At 41.4% G+C, this 19,322-nt stretch overlaps 1 protein-coding gene across 1 annotated transcript in view; it reads left to right on the forward strand.

Moving 5' to 3' along the window:
• The first annotated feature begins 1,253 nt into the window (after positions 1-1,253).
• The window catches only part of pxdn (peroxidasin), a 58,599-nt gene continuing 40,530 nt past the window's right edge, over positions 1,254-19,322 (forward strand). Inside the window, exons 1-3 of the mRNA XM_030044928.1 lie at positions 1,254-1,462; positions 14,720-14,791; positions 16,642-16,713. Coding sequence (XP_029900788.1) covers positions 1,287-1,462; positions 14,720-14,791; positions 16,642-16,713 — 320 coding nt within the window. The 5' untranslated portion in view covers positions 1,254-1,286. The remainder of the gene's footprint in view (positions 1,463-14,719; positions 14,792-16,641; positions 16,714-19,322) is intronic.

Genomic DNA, 19,322 nt, shown 5'->3' on the forward strand with positions numbered 1-19,322 from the left:
AGTAATCACTAAAACATTGTATCTTACCTAGACAGCCGCAGGGCTTTAGGACAGGAGACTGTGCTTGAGGTGACTCTACCTTAATGTTCACTTTTTCCAGCACAGTAATAGCCACAGCCTGGTTTAGAATTAAATCTCAATTCTCCTTATCAGTAAAATTGAAAAAGTAATAAAAGCACAAAGGAGTTGTTCATCCTACACACGGTTATCTATCAGGAATACAAAAAGGTTGTCACACACTCAGAATACTGACGCTGAAACATGCTGCTCTGAATAAAGAGGCTTTATTTGATTGCTTATTTGTTTGCTGCATGCCTGTGAGTTTGGCAGTCTGCCTCATGGTGCACTGATATTGTACATTGTTAAATTTGAATTTACCAGCAGATGTCAGCAAACACAAACTATTAGCCTACAGTAATGACTGTCGTAGAGTCCAAGGCATGTGCACTAATGCTGGAGGTGAAAGTTGACAATGACTTCATGTAGTCTCATCTGGCTCTATTTCTCCCCCCCAGTGTGAAAGTTGGAAACACATTTTTGTAACCCACTAAAGTGGTGTAGTTCAGATGCCAGGTGTTGTGTAGGCAGTCTATATTCAAAGCCATTATATTCACATTTAACTTTGTTTTCACTGTTCTATCAGAGTGACCGTCTTGAAATACTAATTAATAAACGCGCACCTGAGTGACATGAGTTAATTCACATTTATAAGCAACGCCATACCACGCCGATCACCACCTACGTGGCGTAACAACCACGTTCAAGAACTATATCGCTTGGCGGAAGAGTAACAATTAATACCTGGACAATTATAATTGTACGAGAGCTCGTTTTTTTTTTTTTTTTTTTTTAATGCAGTGTGTGTCGCTTTAGTATGATTTAGTGGTTTGCTCGAAAACATTAGACACTGCGGCCAGGTCGTGGCGTCTCCACTAAACTGAATATACTCCAAAATGGGATGGATGTGGCGTTTGAGTCCAGCTGCAAACCGGTCTAAAAGTGTGTGTCATAGCAATGGGATTCAGTACTTTGTAATACGTCGTGCTAGCTAACGAGTAACCGTCAACAAATACTTCATTAACCGCTTTCCGTTAGGGCCCCCTTCACTCGGGTGGTAACGTACTCTCTCTCTCTCTCTCTCTCTCTCTCTCTCTCTCTCTCTCTCTCTCTCTCTCTCTCTCTCTCTCTCTCTCCGCTGAATTCCTCGGCTTTACAACAACTGAGTCGATGTTAGTCGGCGAGAGGGGCAGCTGGCGGTCTGTTCTCTGCTCGGCTCACTCCTAGCAATGGCGCTCTGGACTGGCCGGCCCTTTTCTCCGTTAGTAGCTTTGTTATTGATTGCTAGTGTACCACAGTTTGTACTTTCTTGTCCGAGTCGCTGTTTATGTTTCCGAACCACCGTGCGATGTATGCATCTAAACTTGGAGACCGTACCGACAGTTTCTCCTCAGACTACTATTCTGTAAGTAACCCAGTTTAAATCTAACGGGGAAAACCCACCGGGCACACCGGGCATGAATGCAATACTAATGCTGAAGCACGTAGTGTGCGTTGCTCCACATCCTAAAGTCTTTGGCAAGGCTATATTTGATAATATTTGCTTTAATAAATGACAGCTTATTAATGGGTGTTTCAGTCATTGGTTTGAAGGGTTTAAATGAAGACAAAGAGTAGTGGCACAAAGGTAATACATTGGTTATCACACTTTCTTTGAAAGTTTCCATTAAGTTTTGACACCTGCCAGTGAGTTCAGCTGCTGGCTGCTGTGATGTGCTGAGGTTAGGGAACAGGGTTTAGGGTCACACAGCTGGTGAAGTCAGCCACAAGTAATGCAGAGGGGGTTAGGCTGTTCAATAGAGATCTCTGCGTGAGAGCTTTGTATGTGGAATCACAGCAGTGTGTTAACATCTCAGTCATGCAGCTACGGTATCATGACTTTTAATGAAATGCATACTCTTGGACTGCAAGTGAGAGACGCTGGCCAAATAGGCTTTAGCCAAGCCACAGTCTTTTCCCGCAGACGTCATCAGGTGTGTTATCATGTCTTGGGGAACATGTTGGCTTCATTACCAAGGGAAACCCTTTGCCCAAGGACAGGAATTTTACTTGTGATGATGGATTTTATTATTGACATCAACTGTCACCTTCAGCTGCCTGGTGCCTGCGGGGTGGTGGGGCTTCTCACAGTTTAAACTCTGTCTTCTTATCTGGGATGAAAGGAAGGAAATGTGACCTCCTTGATGAGCACTTGCGAATGTGTCCTGGATGTGATTAGCACTACTCTAAGGTCGCCCTGCCTAACAGTTTGCCTTTTGTCACTAGCAACTGCCCATAAGAGGCACACTGACAGAGCACAAAGTCTCACTACTGCCCAACATGCCAAATATGTGTCACCCCTTGTCTTTAATTGCAATATTGTCCTGTGTTTTTCACGAAAGTCTGTAACGCCTTCACACAAATAAAGACCTTCATTCAGCCAGGCAGCAGGGACACAAAGGGGCAACTCAGACAGAATTAACCACACCAGCCGCAGCAGCATAGTCAGAATTAGCCTTGTCCCTTAACATCTGCTGGCAGCTCACAGACTCCGGGGGTCCTGCTTTACCCCAGCAGCTCTTCCCTGTTGACTACCAAAGGAAAGATGAAAGTCCACCCTTCATTACCACAGTAATGAAGAAGTTGTTTATGTCCTGTGTACAATGTTTCTAAATCAGGGTTGATCAGAGGAGGCGAGCATGTTGTAGTTTCCCCCTAGCTTTGCTCCCTGGGGGGGATTTAAAAAAAAAACTGCAGCCACCTGTTGCCTTGCTCTGCTGTCATGTCAGGACATGAATGCTGTTACTGCTCCACACATCACCGGCCCCTCTGCAGCTAAGTGGCAAAACCCCTCCACAGTGAACTTCAGCTCACCCAGAAGCTGTTGTGATGGAAAGTCTGAATGTGAGGAGCAGTTGTCTCTTCTGTACTATGCGGTCCGTCTCCAGAGGCTGATCGCATTAAGACCCATTACACAGTAGTCGGCGTGGATTAAAAGCATGTCCTTTGAAAGAGAGAATTTGTGCACGTGTGCAGAAAAGTGTGAAGTGTTCTCTTCAAGAAAGTTGTTCATTCTGACTTGGGTTGGTGTTTAAACAACAGTCTTGCAATTTCAAACCTTGAGCTCTACCTTTAAATTGTGACAGGTTTGGGGAATCAGCTAATAGTTGGATACGAGGCAAGAAGGATGATATGTGTAAAAATTTTTCTGAAGTCACTGGGTTCACTTGGGGAGATACCCGCCTCGCCATGCTATGCGGGTAAGTGCTGTATAGGCACTGCATTCCTCAGTCCACCTGGCAGCATGCCACACTATGACTAGGAATTTCCTCCTCGACCAGTCTTACCATAAGAGTGTCAGATGAGATGATCCACTACATGAGCCCTTAGTGCTGCGGGAGGGTGTTTTGTTATTGTTGGAAACATGAGGGAAAGCTAATGCAGTCATGCACTTCTTTTACCCTGGCTACCAAAACTTAGCCCACTCTTATCCATCCATGTATCTATGCCGGTTCCAATTCAGCTGTGTTTTATATATTTTGGCTCAATTCAGATAATTTAGCTCCATTTGTGATTAAGTGTATTCAACTGTACATTTTATTTAGTCATGTACAGCTTTGCTCCATGTCTTCCCATCTGAGACCCATCCATAATGTAAACATGACTTCAGGGTCAGTATGGCATGTGTTTCCCACCGTAAATAATCTCAGTCTCCTGTAGATGCATTCTCTTTTATGACTGTCAACAAATTCCTGAAAAACAGTGTCCAGTTAGCTAAGGTGCTAAGCAGACATTTGTTTTTGAGTAGTATTTAACACTGAGTGTTAGTGTCTTCAAAATTCTTCAAACTCACAGTATCTCTCTCTCTGTCATTTCCTGTGGGCCAGCTGAGAATAAAAATCTTGGCCCAAAAGTACTACTGCACAGTGGCTGTTTGCCAAGAGCTTTTCTACATGGCACTCAGACCGAGAAACACAGGATTTTTTATTTATTAATTTATTTTGGTTTTTCTTGGCCTACATTCATTTTTCAGCTGTTGTCTCTAAGGACTCTGTGTTTGAGGCACGATAGTAAATTACCCTCCCTCTTGGTAACAACATTTTTTATTCTTTCTCAGGGATCTCCCAAGGTGGAGAAATGATTACTTTCACATTGTTTGCCAACATCAGATTTGAATCCACTGCTTTTGATGCCAACTCCGTTGTGCTTGGTTATAGATGCCGCTACCTTAAAAGCTGAAGACGAAGTGTAAACATGGCAAATTTTATTGTTGGCATGGCATGCAGCAAGCTTTTTAGTGTAACAGAATTTATTGTTTCATCTTTACAGTCAACTAATGTAAACCTCTTACTATTTTTTCATCAGTGTGTTGTTTAATTTGCCCACTTTGAGTGTGCCATCACGTGGTCTAACACACCAGGCAACCAATTTGTTTCAGCAGCGTGAAAATGAAGCCTTATTGCAAACATATGAGTGACTCCATGGCAACAGGGAGTATACCGACTGTAAATGTGTCAGTGCACTAGCTCAGCGGCTTGTTAATCTTTTGTACTTCCTTGATGTGATTGTAGCGTAATGCTGTAATTAAAATGTGTTTTGTTATTCAATTGGTTTCTTGTACACTGGTGAATGTGGTACTCAAACACAGTTATTCCAAACACTATAAAAATGCAGTCATGTTACAACTAAAGATTTGCACGTGAGCAAAGACTACAACTGATTACGTTCACTGACTGCTGCTTTTGGATGAAATGAATCGTGGCCTATTGAGTTTGGCCTGGGTGTCCAGATGATGAGTGGAGTTTGGTGTGTCTGGGTGTTGGAGGCCAGAACAGTCAGTTCAGTGGGGGTTGGTGTGAATGTGCAAGCGGGGAGTAGATTCGACTGCAAGGCATGGCTCTGCCCAGTAATGGCCAGGCTAAGCAGATCAATTTACGACGCACAGTCCTCGTGCACGTTCTTTGAGTTTTGCATGGTCAATTACCTGGTGGCCAGCCACAAGCCATCCTTCCCTTTATTTTGCTTTTCATTTTCTTCCCTTTTTAGGGCTTTCACATCCCCACCCACCCCCCTACCCCAAAACAGTGGCTTGGTCCGAGCGACTGTGTGAGTGAGTCAGGGAGGGAAAGAGGAGTTCCATTGTGTGGAATTTGCTGCAGTCAGGCTTTGTGAGGCGCTCAGTCTCTGCAGCATTATGGAATGCAAAGCCAGAAATCCCCAAAGCTTTGCTCATTTGCACAGGGAGATTGGGCCTAAGATAGTTGTTGAAAGGAACCCTACTGGCCCCTCTCTTCCTGTACCCATCCAATACAGGACAGCTGGTGAATTTGGTGTAACACTGTTCAACATTTCCTCTAAATTAGTTTATGAAAATTGATCCTAAGCTAAATAAACCACTCTGACTTTTCTTGATTGATGCTTGACTGATTAATTATTTCTGACATATTTCTGAACCTGTAGCTCACACTGTTGTTCGAAGGTTTGCCTGGGGCTTGAGCAAGCATTACGGTATCAACCTGGGAAATATCCTATTCCTACTGAGAAGGAAAGAAGAAATCCTCCTAACATCACCATAAATTTGCCAGTAGTGGTTGAGTACCGGCCCATTTAGAGAGCATTCAAAGAACATTTAAAAGTCTTGCCAAGCAAAATGTTTGAGTTCTGGCAGATCTTAACCGAGGTGTTTATATGTGTCACTGTTCTTTTGTTGGACACCATTTGGTCAGCTTTCCCTGATAGTGTAACAAGTCTATCCATCTTTGCCTTTTCTCTCTCAAAAGTCAATCCAAAATACATTAGCTATAGCTTTTTTGCTTGTCAAGAAGTCCCCCTTTTATGTGTTTTCAGATTCAGTCCATTTTAGTTGCAATGGTCCTTGGCTTCACTTAACAATCCAACTTCTTCAGGCTCAGTCGGATTTTGATAGGCTCTTGTTGCGCACTACCACTGTGCTGATGAAAAACAAATCCTACGTGTCGTTTTTACAGAGGATGTCTTTTGCAGAAAGCCATTGCAGCCATGTTTGGAGATCCTGGTTCACTGTTCTTCCTCCGGGAAACCAAGCAAAGAGCTAGCCATGTTCTTGTTTAAGTAAGAATGACTCACGCAAACCCGAGAGTCTTTGGCAAGCCTACTTGGGCATGTGTCACACAGCCAAACAACTCCCCTGACTAGAGAGAGAGAGAGACGGGAGAGGTCCACACATGGCACTCAGATGCGAGCTGGAACTGGATAGCAGCCAGGTCCACTCCTCGTCGTGGCTCAGACAAGAATTTACAGAAACTTATTCGTTTTTTTTTTTGTTTTGTTTTTTTTTTTTTTTAGTAGATAGAGTCCACATTTGCACAGCCCAGCATCATCCTCTGTGTGCTGTGAATAAACAGAGCTGTTTACGCTTTGTTTTGCATGGTTAATGCCATGAATATGAGATCATCAGTGGTGGTACCAGATATTTTTTTCTTCCTTATGCTATCGGGGTATTTTATTATTCGGTGTGCTCAGACTTATTAAAAAATACAAGCACGCACAAAGCCAGATGCATACCAGCCGCTTTGGAGACTCGGGTTTTCATGGGATATAGGCATAGTACAGACAATTCTCCAAATGGGATATAGTCTAGCCAAAACAATAACACTTTGATCTCAAAAATTAACCAGCGTGAGTGGATGATTAGCTATCTTTCCTATTAAGATGGAAAGACACAGTAAAGCCATACTCTGAGATTAAAGACAGTGAAAGAGAGCTTTAGCAAAGCTTATAAATTGAATAAGGAACAGTGTATACTACCAGCACAATTTTACTTAATTTAGTGGCATCAGTGACACAGGCTCTCGCAGTCTCTTAGATGTTCTCACAGGAGAGGCGCGCATCTGTTGTGGTTGATGGCAAAAAATGACTGAGGCAAGATATTTAAAGTAGTCAGGTGCAAAATTGAATTAACTAAATAGCTAACGTTATCAAGAGGAGTCAGCAACAGGGAGTTCAAATCATGTGTCCTGTGTCTGTCCTGGACATTTGAAGGTCAATACTTACCTGCATAGGGAAGCGCAACGTTATCAGGCAAAAATTATAACATCAAGATAAATTTATAAATATACCAGACATAAAAACTGGCAAATATAATATGACAGACAGAAAACCACTGACAGTGTTAGAATTTTCAAGAATATCCTCTGTGTCTAGTATATTTATGTATTGTATCTTGATGTTGACACTGCTAATCCATTTCAGAGGCTGAGTAGTTGTAATGTTTTTGGCTTTGGAAATGATCATATTTAAAGATATTGAATATCTACACAAAGTATTGGCTGAATAGCCTGATGGGCTGACATTTTGGTGGGAAAGTTGCCTAGCCATGTTTGAGTTTGTAATCACAGCCGGTGTGGTTATCTGTCATGGGGCTCTTATCACCCTGGCCATTTACTTAGTGGAATTTCCCAAGTGGAATCGTTAAGACTGGGTGAGCCGCTGGCCAGCTAGAACCCAGAACCGCCCTGCATGCTATTCTCAAATGTTGTCATTGACAGTGGACTGTATCAAGATCTGTATGTGTGTTTACTCTCACACTCTGAACACCTGTGAGGTCTCCTCAGATTGAGTTTCAAATCTCACAAGATGTGTAACATGTTGAAGTTAGAGCAAGGCGCCAGACTGAGAAAGCACATGGTTGCTTGTCAGTGCTGAGCAAAGACAGACTCTCCCATTGTCTTCAATCAATCGCCTATTGATCAGTAGCTAGTGGGGTAGGAAACCCAGGCAAACCCCCAAGTTTTTAAAATCCCTCTGAAATCAAAAATGAGCGGGCAAAAATGCATCAAATAATTAGGAGTATTCTTTTGTATTTCACTTAGTTCATATCAGTATCCTTCATCCTTTAGTTTCTTATCATTACACACTCATACAGAGGTCAGAGATTGAACTAATTGTTCAGTCGCCTTAATTTCTGGCTCTTTGGATTGAAAACTGGGCTCCACTGTTGTAATCTGAGAAGAGGAGGGGTATTACAGTAAAGGTTTTGTGACTGTGGCCAAGTATACCATAGGGCACTGGTGTGTGGACCCACACACACATAGTAAAGATGGCTTATTTAAATGCCAAGTTTCTGTTTTGGAGCACAGTTGTTGCTCACTTTGGTGGGTGACACTCCATCCTTGTTCTGATGTGTTTTCCATGATGCCACTGTGAGTTCTCCTGAGGACTCTTGTAGTTGTGCCAAATTCTGTATCTGCTTGAGTTCAGCTTCTGTGGATCCTTTGTGTGTGCTACATGAGGACTGTAAAAACAAGCAGTTTGATTTTTCCAGACCTCAGTAGGTATGTCAAGCACTGCAACAGAAACTCTCTCTCAGCCACAGTCACAATTAACTACAGGAATTATGTTTTTGGTGACATACTGACCTATAGTTGGTGCAGATCCATTGTCGGCAGACACCTTTTGCTGCCCCTCACATCTCAATCCACTAAATGGACTTTCACCTTTCACCACTGTATCTAAATACCAAGGACAACATGTTATCATTTTGCAGTTTAAATAGGCCATTTAAATTATTAGAAATGCGAGCATTTACCACAGAAGGCTGCAGTTATAACTGTAAAGGTAAAATCATGCATTCAGTCCCCCCTTTAAAATAAATAAATGAAAAAAATAAAATAAAAACAGTTATCCAATATTCTGTCACTGTTGACTCTTGCTTTATCAGCATAACATGTTGAATTATGGGCCTACCATCTTGTGTGGGTGAATGGAACATTTCTTTGTTTTCAAACAGAAATCAAATGATCTTTTGTGCTGCCTTCATTGTATCAGAACTATTGTCAAGTTCCCATGGCTCATTCGTTACTGACCAGGGAAGCTGTTCATTTTCAAGGTCTCTTTTTTTGGTAAAACTCAGAATAGTCTGTTGGAGTAACCCCTTTTCCAGGGCTATTTTCGCTTTAGTGTTTTATACTTCCCTCTTGATTAGTGCCATCAAAACACAGTAATAATTAGCCTTATGTTAATAGACTCCCATAGTGAGTCCTGGAACAAATATTATAAAATGTTCAGCGATATGTGCTAGTGTTTTAGGGCCAGAATCTCAGCTGTGCTTGCTGACTGAGCTATGTGCTGAGGAATCTTGTACAATTGCGTCAAGGGAGATAACAATTTGTTTACAAGAGGTCTGCTATACTTGTTCCTGTTGTTTTTCCTATGGAGTGAGTCATTCATCTCCTTGGAATTTTCTTGGACTCCCTGATGATAAACCACCACAAAACGTCTCTCTAGGATGGTTATACACAGTCACTTCCTGTTTACTTGTGGTCAAACAACAATTATCCTACTTTTTTGCCCCAGTGACTGTTACAGAATTAGTTTTGTGACTTGCTGTAGACTACTGGTATAGATGCGCTTTGGCCTAAATGCCTTAAAGACCCCATGAAATGGAATCTTACTTTGTTGATTTTCTGTATTTTCCGTTGAAACAGGATGTTTTAGCGGGACATAGTACAGGGAACAATTATTCACAAGACCAAACCGATAGGAGTTTTTATTGGCTGAAATTTTAATTTACACCCACTAGTGCAGGATGATGTCACCATTAAGATACTCTGGTTTACAGTAAGTAGAAGTACTGTGAGGTCATTTCATAGAGACTTTAAGTAGATTATGGAGTAGACCAGTTCTTTGTTTGCTGGGGTTATTTGGCTGGCACAGAATTAAAAGGTGATTGTAGTTGCTTGCTATGCTAACAAGTCAGTAGGGCTATAATGTGTGTCACACTTGTTTGAGAGCTGTGCACATATTTTGTGCTTCTCTTATTAGCTCTTTTGTCGGCGAGTGCAAGCAGTAAACCTAGCTGGTCAGCATCATCAAATTTACCTTTTACATAATATAACCCCATAAGTGCTACAAACTGTTGTAGTGTAGTTGAACCTTAGAATAAAAGTGCTTTAGAATAAAACTTGGCAAACAGACACCATCTGTAAGGCTAAGCGTCTTACTGCTGCTTTCATCCTTGCTGCAAAACCTCTCACCTCAGCAAGCTGCAACTGGCCTGATGGCAGTTTATACAGAAGCTAGCCCAGTACCATGGCGACGATACACATAAAAATGGCTGCCACTCCGACCACCCGGGTATGTTGATTTGAATGTGAAGGGCCGTTCTACACCATTCAAATTCTGTTCTGTGGGAACTAACTGATTAGTCTTCTTTAACAGGGAACTCAGTGATCCCAACCATGCAAGTACACTCACACACACACACACACACACACATACACACACACACACCCATATGTCCATTATATACATTTTGCAGCAGCAGCCCACAGCTACAAAATAATTGCTGATGCTTCTTCAGAATTTTATGAAGTGTCATGAAGTCACAGTTCCATGACCCTACAAAGCTGTCTGCTCCACTGAACTCAAACCAGTGGTTGTCTGCTGTGTCTTCACTTTGAGCGATGCAATTTTGCGTGCACGTGCACAGAATTTGACTGTATTCAATGTGCACATGCAGAATGAAATTGAAATTATTTAAGTGCTAATTTTGTTTGTAGATTTAGCCTACATGTAGATGTCCATAAACCCACTGTCTGACTGAGTTAGCATAATGATGATTGAGCATATTACACAGTGATGAAAAGCTCTCTTTTCAGTATTGCAGTATTTATCAACTGTAACTGGTGAATAATAATGTCAGTAGCCATACCAACATGTAGAACCCAGGCTTTTTTTTATTTTTGCAGAAAGGTGATCGTCATAAACATGTAAACACACACCTGTCCGTGTTGTAAATCATTTGCTTCAGTTTACAACAGTATTGGTCTTTGATTGCAGAAAAAAAGAAAACAAATCTCACTTATTGTGCAAAGCAAAAACATCGGATATCTCTGCCAGTTTTTTTAACACACCTGGTATTCCCAAATTGTTGGATATCTCTCTCCGTGATTGGGCTTTTTTAATGAGATCATGGTATGACTGTAGTCTGGTGTCCCACAGCGCTCCACACAGAGAGACAGACAAAATGATGCTTTCCTCCATTGTTGTTTTGCTGTTCTGCCAAAATCCGCCAGATTTTTTTCAGACCCCACTATTCTCTCCTATTGGACGCACCAAGGTGTTGTCACAGGGCAAGTTAAAAAATTTCAACTTGGGCGCAGTGCGCATGGGCACCAGCGCCAGCCTTGTGCTGTGCTCATCTCGGCGCAGTGCACCCTCGCGCCCCCGATCACATACACAATGAATAACTGTGCCGGCCGAGGTCTGCACTGTGCGCATGCTGTGTGAAAGCCCGGGACTCTGTGACGTTCAGGGCTACAGAAAAAACGTTCGGGGCTAGAGCCCCGGAAGCCCATGCCTAACAGCGTCACTGCATTAAGCTATGTCATGCTGTTTTTCAAAACGTATGTGAAACGTAACACGTGAAGGCCAAACTGTGCATTCTTAACGTTAAATGTTACTGTCGGTAACAATGCATGTTAACATAATGATACATTAGGGTCGTTTTCACAGGCTTGAAGAAAAAATGGATTAAATTTAATCTTGCTTAGGTACATTTCTCTCACCCTTTTCACTCCCTCTGCTTCTTACGGCCTCCACTCTTGGGTGCACAGCAGTAGAACCAAACAGACGGGTGATGACTCCGGTGTTCAATTTAAGTTAATCGCAGCGTAGTGAAAAATTTCATGATATTTAAATTATCATTTCAAACTCTGATTATAGTGTATGTGCTTTGAATTGTTTTAACATCTGGAAAAAAAAAAAAAAAATCATCATTCCGAAGGCGTGGCGGCTTTTATTTTGCCGTGGTGGTGCGCCACGATCAATTACATGTAGCGGAAACCCTGCTAATGTTAAGTTAGACAGATTTTTGAGTTTCAGTAAACATTTGCAGGGCACAATAGCAGGTACAACAAAATCCTTTTCTCCACTGCTCCAAAAAATGCTAGAGGAAACACTGCAGCAGGGACAAGCAGTTCAGGGTATAGACCATTTCTTTTGGGGTTTTCAGTTTACCTATGTATATATTTGGCTGTAAAGTAGATTTTTTTGAGTCCCTCTGTAATTATAACCTTGACAATCACAGAGGATATGACTTCACACAATGCCAGTGCAAGGTAAAACTTTCAGCAGTTGTTGAAAAGAGGTGCACTCGTCTTTATCTTTACCATTAGGCTTCCTCAACAGAAATGTTTTCCTTCACATACCTTTGCTTTCATGCCTGAACTTTTGATGGGTGCTGCCTGAACCAGCACATAGTTGCACTCCTCCACTCGCCTTCTCTTCCCTGCCTGCATCCCCTGAGACCTGGAGGCAGGCAGATAAGAGCGAGTCTGCCTCAGCTTGCCTTGGCAGTGCACTCTGCACCCTGGGCCTGCTGCCTGGAGAAAGATGTTTTCCTGAGGGCACTGCACCTCTTCACCTACCAGTGATCTTTGTCTTTCCACCGAAGACCCCCCTCCCCACCCCCACCCCGCCACCACCACCCACACACACACACACCCACACACACACACACACACACACACACCCCTCCCTCCTCCTGCATGTGTAGCTCTGTAGACAATCCACTATCCAGCTGCTCCAAATGTAAAGCGCTCTTTACATGATCAGAATTTTCTGTTAATCTCAAATAGTGAAGTCTTGTTGGATTGAAAGACGCTGCTGAATAATTTAGATTTGTAGTCAGCTATTCAGTCATTTCCTCTGGAGTTCTAACCTTGACATTAAGAGCATAATGTAATTTAATTCTCACCTACTTAAGGTGGTGCCAGAAACAACAATATTATATAATTTCAAATATAGTTGAGGGAGGCTCCACACAAAGTATGTCAGCTACAGGAAGGGTTTTTCTGAAAGACACTGGATTCCTCCGCAAGCTCACAGCCTATATGAAAGGAAGTGAGCATATGAAAAGTTGGGCTCACTGTGATTGGATCCATATGCAGCAGCTTTTACGGAACGAGTGACCCATCAGCATTTCACTGGCTATGAGATTGATTTTGTTATTTGGCCGACACTTTCATAGAAACACAAATAAGAAAAAAACAACAACTCAGCTTTGGTTATTGTGCATGCAGAAAACCAGGCAAAATGAATGCAAATGAAATGCGCATGCTCAAGATTGATTTCATAGCACAAAAGGTTGTGTCAGATATCATTTAAAATTAACCAGCAATGAGAACCAACCATACTGTGAAATATGAATTTTTTATTTTGTATTTTTTTTGTTTATTGACATCAGATTTTCCAGTCAGTGAAGTATGTTATGTCTCTGTGACCCAAGCTTTCTGAATATTTACTTTTAAGGTCAGCGGGCTAACAGGAATGCTGGTAGACTGTGCTAGTTGTTATTGGGGGAGTCAAATTTTCTAGCGGGGGAAAGCTGATCTAGTCCTCCCTTTCCTCTGCACTGATAAACCTATCTGCTTTGTGGCTCCATCCAAAATGCTTTCATCATCTTTGTGGCTGGAGGTGTTCTCTACAAACGGTGCTCTCACGATGCCATGCCGGGCCAAATACTGCAGTAAAGCTTATTATGGTTGTTGTGGGTTGTAACGTTAACTTTTGCTTATCAGAAATGACCATAGACGGGTGAGAGTGGGGCCTTATTTAGAGAATATGCAGGCCACTGATGAGGACAGCTTTTCTTAGGGCACCAAACCTTTCACTGTTAAGCACTGTTTAACTGTTTGTGTGAATACCTGCTTCCACTTAGATCTTTTTTCTTATGAACATATATTTAGCAAAGGACTCCGCTGAAGGTCAGATGACTTAAAGGCTAGCCTAAGTTCCACAAACATAACCTCATTGTTAAGAAATGCTCAGATTTCACATAACCGGGCAACATTGTCTGTGGCCACATGGGGTTAAGAATGATTTAACCTCAACAGAGCTTATCACAGTATTATTTCAGACAAAGCCCATTAGCTCACAGGTTTATCATGACATGACATGCTAAATGTTAGACCAAGAGTGATTAGTGTGATGTCAGGCTGTATTGTATATCATGACTTAGCCTCTTTAAATAAGGAGGTTCAAAGAGAGTGATACTAAAACCTGCTGACTCTCATGACAAGGCTTATAATTGTTTTTTTAGGGCAAGTGCTAAATAAATCCACCCTCAAGATTAAAGCTTGACAAATGGCATTCCTGTGAGATGAGTAATGTATACAGTTATTATCCTTGCCATTATTATATGATGGCTGTACAGTGGACTCATGTTCATGCAAAATGGTTTAGGTGACTTGCCTTGAGGAACCTGTCCAACTCTCCCTCTAATGATAAATAGTGAATCTGCGTACAGCTTAAAGACCACATGAAATGAAGTCTTACTTTCTGGATTTTATGTATTTCCTGTTGAAACAGGGTGTTTAGGCAGGACATAGTGCAGAGAAAGATCATTCACAAGTGCAAATCAATAGGACACCAGTTTGTGGGGGAAACAGTTAATTAATTAATTAATTTATACCCACAAGTGCAGGATGATGTCACCATTTAAGATACTCTGGTTTACAGGAATTAAAAGTCATTTGAGGTCATTTCATAGGGACTTGAAGATGATTTTTTTCCTCTTCTAAAATGAAGTTTCAGTCTCACATGCAGTTTTCAGTTTAAGTAAATTTTGTAAGCCCTTAGTGATGTCATTTTCATCTGTGAACCTGTTGGGTTTCTGATCAGCTGTGTTTCTTCTGCTCTACAGAGACCTGAGGTTCAACAAAATCAAGGATTTAGAACCTGGTTCCTTCAGACGACTAAAGAACCTCAACACACTGTAAGTAGCTCTGAAACAATTAGCTTATTAATGGACTAGTTGATCAACAGCAAATTAATCGATGATAATTTCAATAACCGTTTAATCAATTAGGTTATTTGTCTAGTAAAAACAGTTGCTGATCACATCATTCAAGGTAAGATTTACTTACCTTTCTTTCTTCATGTCATCATAAAATTAATACTACAATTTGAAACACTGGACTCTGGTAACTTCACATGAGCCTGTGTCATTATTTTTGACACTTACTAAAACAAATTAGTCAATTAATCAAAACATAAATAAATAAATAAAAAAAAAATCAATAGATTAACCACCAGTAAAAATCATCATTACCAATAGCCCAAATGTAAGTCTTTATCTGTGCTCTGGAGCCTGAAGTAATGATCAAATAGTAGACTCACAGCCTCTGTATTGGATTGTTTTCTAAATGACATGCAAGGCTTCAGCAAGATCCCATTCAGAACTTACCATGCCCAGTCCATTAAAATAACAATTTATGGATTGATTGTTACTTCTCCTCTAAGAAGGCCTGTTTGCAGTGCACACACAGACAAATTCTTGCTCTCTGTTCTGCTGTGGTTTCACACATGTAGGTCAGCTCATAATCTGCGAGGAATTTATTTTTCCACTTCACTCAATGGACCATTTATCATATGTCCAGCCTGCTAGATGGGGCATTGCTAAGCTAATAAGGCAAAAATGTTACTAATGAGTCTTTGCATATGATATAGGCAAAATATTAGTTCAGTTACCTGCTTTGAATTTTTTAAGTAACACGAGTGCAAGATTTAGCTTATCTTGCAAGTAATAGTCCCACATTTCAGGCTGTTTGACTGACTAGCACAATAAATCAAGCATACCTCACCCTATTCAAATATTTAAAGCCAGCATTCAGATATTTTCTCACCCACTCTGTTATGCATAGAGCAATGTAGAGAATTGTGAAGATTAAGCAACAGCTGCCTTATTCCTGTGCATTTTGCTCTTTACATGAAGATGAAGATGTGTAGATCTCGATCTAATTATATATCCAGAATTGGTACTATTCAACATGAGAACATGTGCAAGGCATCAGCACGGTGGTTTCGATTTAATTTCAAAGTAAAGAAAGTTCCCTTAAGGCAGGAGAAAAGCCCAGCTTTTCCTATCAGACGGCCAGCCATGCAGACTGTTTAGGAGTCTATATCCTGAACAGCTCTTCATGGTTTCAAGTTCTGGTTCCACAGACTGAAGAATAACACAGCCTAAAGTCAAGCTTTCTTTGAACCAAAGAAACATGTCCAATATTACTGTTGCACACTCAGAAATAGTTGTCTAGTTGAAGGGAAAGCTATTTTTCCCCTCGAGTCAGTCTGCAGCAAACTATGTGTGACACCCTTAAGCATAGATTTAAAATCAATCGCTATTCACTTTTACATTTGTTTGGGTGAAAGTGCACATAAAACAGTGTTTTGTTCAAGATCTAAAGTAGGTCAAATAAATTTGCAGTTTCTTGATTGTTGTGGCTCCTGTGGCATCACATGGAGCACAGTAAAACAATGCTCAGATTGTCAGAATTGCAAAGAAGCCAATGACAACCATTTGGAATTATATCCAAGTTCTGTCCCATGGCCCTGGTGATTTAAAACTGCAGAACAAATTGGAATTGTGTGAAGGAACAGAACCAGATGCCCCCCACAACTTCTCCAAGTTCAAATGTCTTGGTAATGGCTCATACTGAATAATGTCTTGACAGACAGTAAGACTACAGGAACACACCTCATGTCGGATTAGTTAAGAATGAACTTAGTATCATTTGTGTTAAATCCTCAAACCACATAATAACCAGTGTTTTCTTTGCTTGACAGCCTCCTCAACAACAATCATATACGAAGGATCCCTAGGGGGGCATTTGAAGACCTGGAAAACCTCAAATATCTGTGAGTTGGCCTCTTGTCAGTTGTGTTTTGCTTTGGAGATCAGGGTGGATTTTGAGATGCATTTTTGCCCTGTCAGACTAAATAGGCAAAGGGCCACCATTGAAGTAGTTCACCCTTTGCTTTGTCAGCTGAAGACAAAATGTGGCGAAACACGTCTAAGACTTTTGTCACAGAAAGAAAAACACAGTTGCAGTTGCAGTGCAGAAATGGCTGACAGTGGACATTGCCAGACTTTTCAGTCACAGTGTATCAGTGCAGTTCATGGGAAATGCATCAATGAAAAGATACCCCTTGTCTGATTCTCTGTACTTATCTGTCTGGATGTCTTGACCTGGAGGCAGTGTGAAGAACAGAGGTGGGTTTGATGTGCAGCCTGGGGCTGTCTGTGGCATAGCTAGTATCCTCACTTTGTTAGTCACCTCTCCAACCAGCCTCAGTTGTGGTGGGGATGCTGTCTGTTTCTTATAATCACATACAGTATGAATGTCCAAAATGTCTGCTGAGCAATGTCTCCCCTCCACATCCACAGTTTAATTCTGACTTCACCCTTGCACCCAATCCACCCATTTCGACAGCTTAGTGGGTCGTCTAACATCATAGGTTCTACTTTTCTTGAGTTTTTAATTGTTGTTCTGTTTGTGCTGGGTTTTGCCTGATTCATGGACTTAGGATGATAACCTTTTTTTTTGTCTACACAGTGTTAGTTGCCTGCCTGATGGCTGATGGTGCCAAAAGATATTTGCAGGAACTACTGAGAAAGGCCCAAAGTATCTGGGATACAAGTAACATGATGCAAGTTGACTATCAGATGTACTGGACAAGAAGGAGCAGCAAGGAGAGATGTTCCATTCTCTTTCTTTTTGCTTTCTTCAACTGACACACGCACACACAAACACACACACATGCTCATGCTATAATTGACTCCTGTTGTCATTTAGGGGCTGTTATAATTACAGGGCCCCTCGCTCTTTAAAGCAGAGTTAATCTGAAGCCAGCGCCATTGCCCTAACCCTTGTGATTAGTCAAGCACTCCTACCCCTGTCCCTCTGATTCCAGTGGGCTATAGCTCGGGGCTACATGGTATCTCTCTCCTCACGTCCTCCGTTCCTTTGGACCGCAGTAAAGCCCACCCCATGATGTCTTTCATGTCAGCCAAACGGGAGGGCTGGGCAGGGTCTGTGCACCTCTCCCTCCTCATAAAAGGGTCAGACAGAGGTTGAACCTTGTCTGAAATCCCTTGATTGTTTACTTTGTCCTTCACCAAGACATTGATTTTTAATTAGGTCCCAGTATTAAAGTACATTAACTTGTAACTGCCCTGTTGTACCTTTACCTAGTATGTATATCTATAGCTCTTGTTGTTTTTGTGATTGTTGTTCTGGGTATGAAGCTGAGTTTGAGGCTAGCACAGGCTTGTAATTCAATTAGGTAATCAAGGTCAGTCAGGGAGTATATTCTTGGGTCCTGTTCAGGAATGTAGCAAACATTAAGGAACATGAGTGATTTTTCTCATGTGGTTTTGACAAACATATTTTTTGGTTACTGACAGGTCAGTTAAGTTCATACTGTCTACTGTTTGAGAAGTAGGACACCGCAAAAGGTTTTCAGGTTATTGAAGCAAAGCCCTTTCCGTCTTTGTCCCCTTGAGATTCGACCCCACAGCTTCCGAATCCGGTTTCCCATGCAAGCCCCCACGCACAAGCTTGTACTCACACACACACACACACACACACAAGCACACACACACACACACACACACACACACACACACACACACACACACACATAGAAGGCTGCAGTCAGCTGTGTTTTACAGTCAACCACAAAGTCCTCAGGCTCCTACAAGCCATTTCTGTTAGATGTTAGATGAAGCCAAATGTTAAAACACATTTATTCAGGGAAATATAAAAAATATGCTTTGTTTATTGTGGAAAACTTTTTTCCAGGTAGAAGGTCAGATCAACACTGCCAGTCTTTCACAGATGTCACTGTCTTAATTGTGGTTCTCAGCTCAATTTATCAATCACGTTAAGTATGATTGACTGGATTGTTTGCATTCACCATTCATTTTTGATGGTGAGAAACTTGATAGTCTTGACGCATACTCAAGCAATAGTGATGAGGAGTGCATGTGATGATAAAAAGAAGATGAAGGACAGTGTTTATTTTTCCATACATTGCATCACATCTGCTGGGGGGAGATTCATATCTCTCATCAACTCTACAACGAGTGAGACTTAAAAAAAAAGGGATGGGAGATAAAAGGACAGATGGCTGTAAGCCATTGCTTTTCTAGTGTCACATTTCTTGAACTTGTATAATGGAGGAAAAACATGCACATGTCAACAGTGTTTATCTTTCAATGCACTGAAATACCATTTTGATCCCATACAGGCCTCATATTACTTAAATCTATTGCAAGTTCAAATGTGGAATTCATTGAGAAATTTGAGATTTAATGGGAAAAAAGTGTTTAGAGATGGCTTTTTGGTTCAGGTTCTTACGTTTTCTAAAGGAACCAGGTTCTAAATCCTTGATTTTGTTGAACCTCAGGAGAGATGGTATGATCTCTCACTTAACACTTTTTTGGCACCGTATTTTTTTGTTGT

Source organism: Myripristis murdjan, chromosome 22, assembly GCF_902150065.1.
Source record: "Myripristis murdjan chromosome 22, fMyrMur1.1, whole genome shotgun sequence".
In the NCBI taxonomy this organism is placed as follows: Eukaryota; Metazoa; Chordata; class Actinopteri; order Holocentriformes; family Holocentridae; genus Myripristis; species Myripristis murdjan.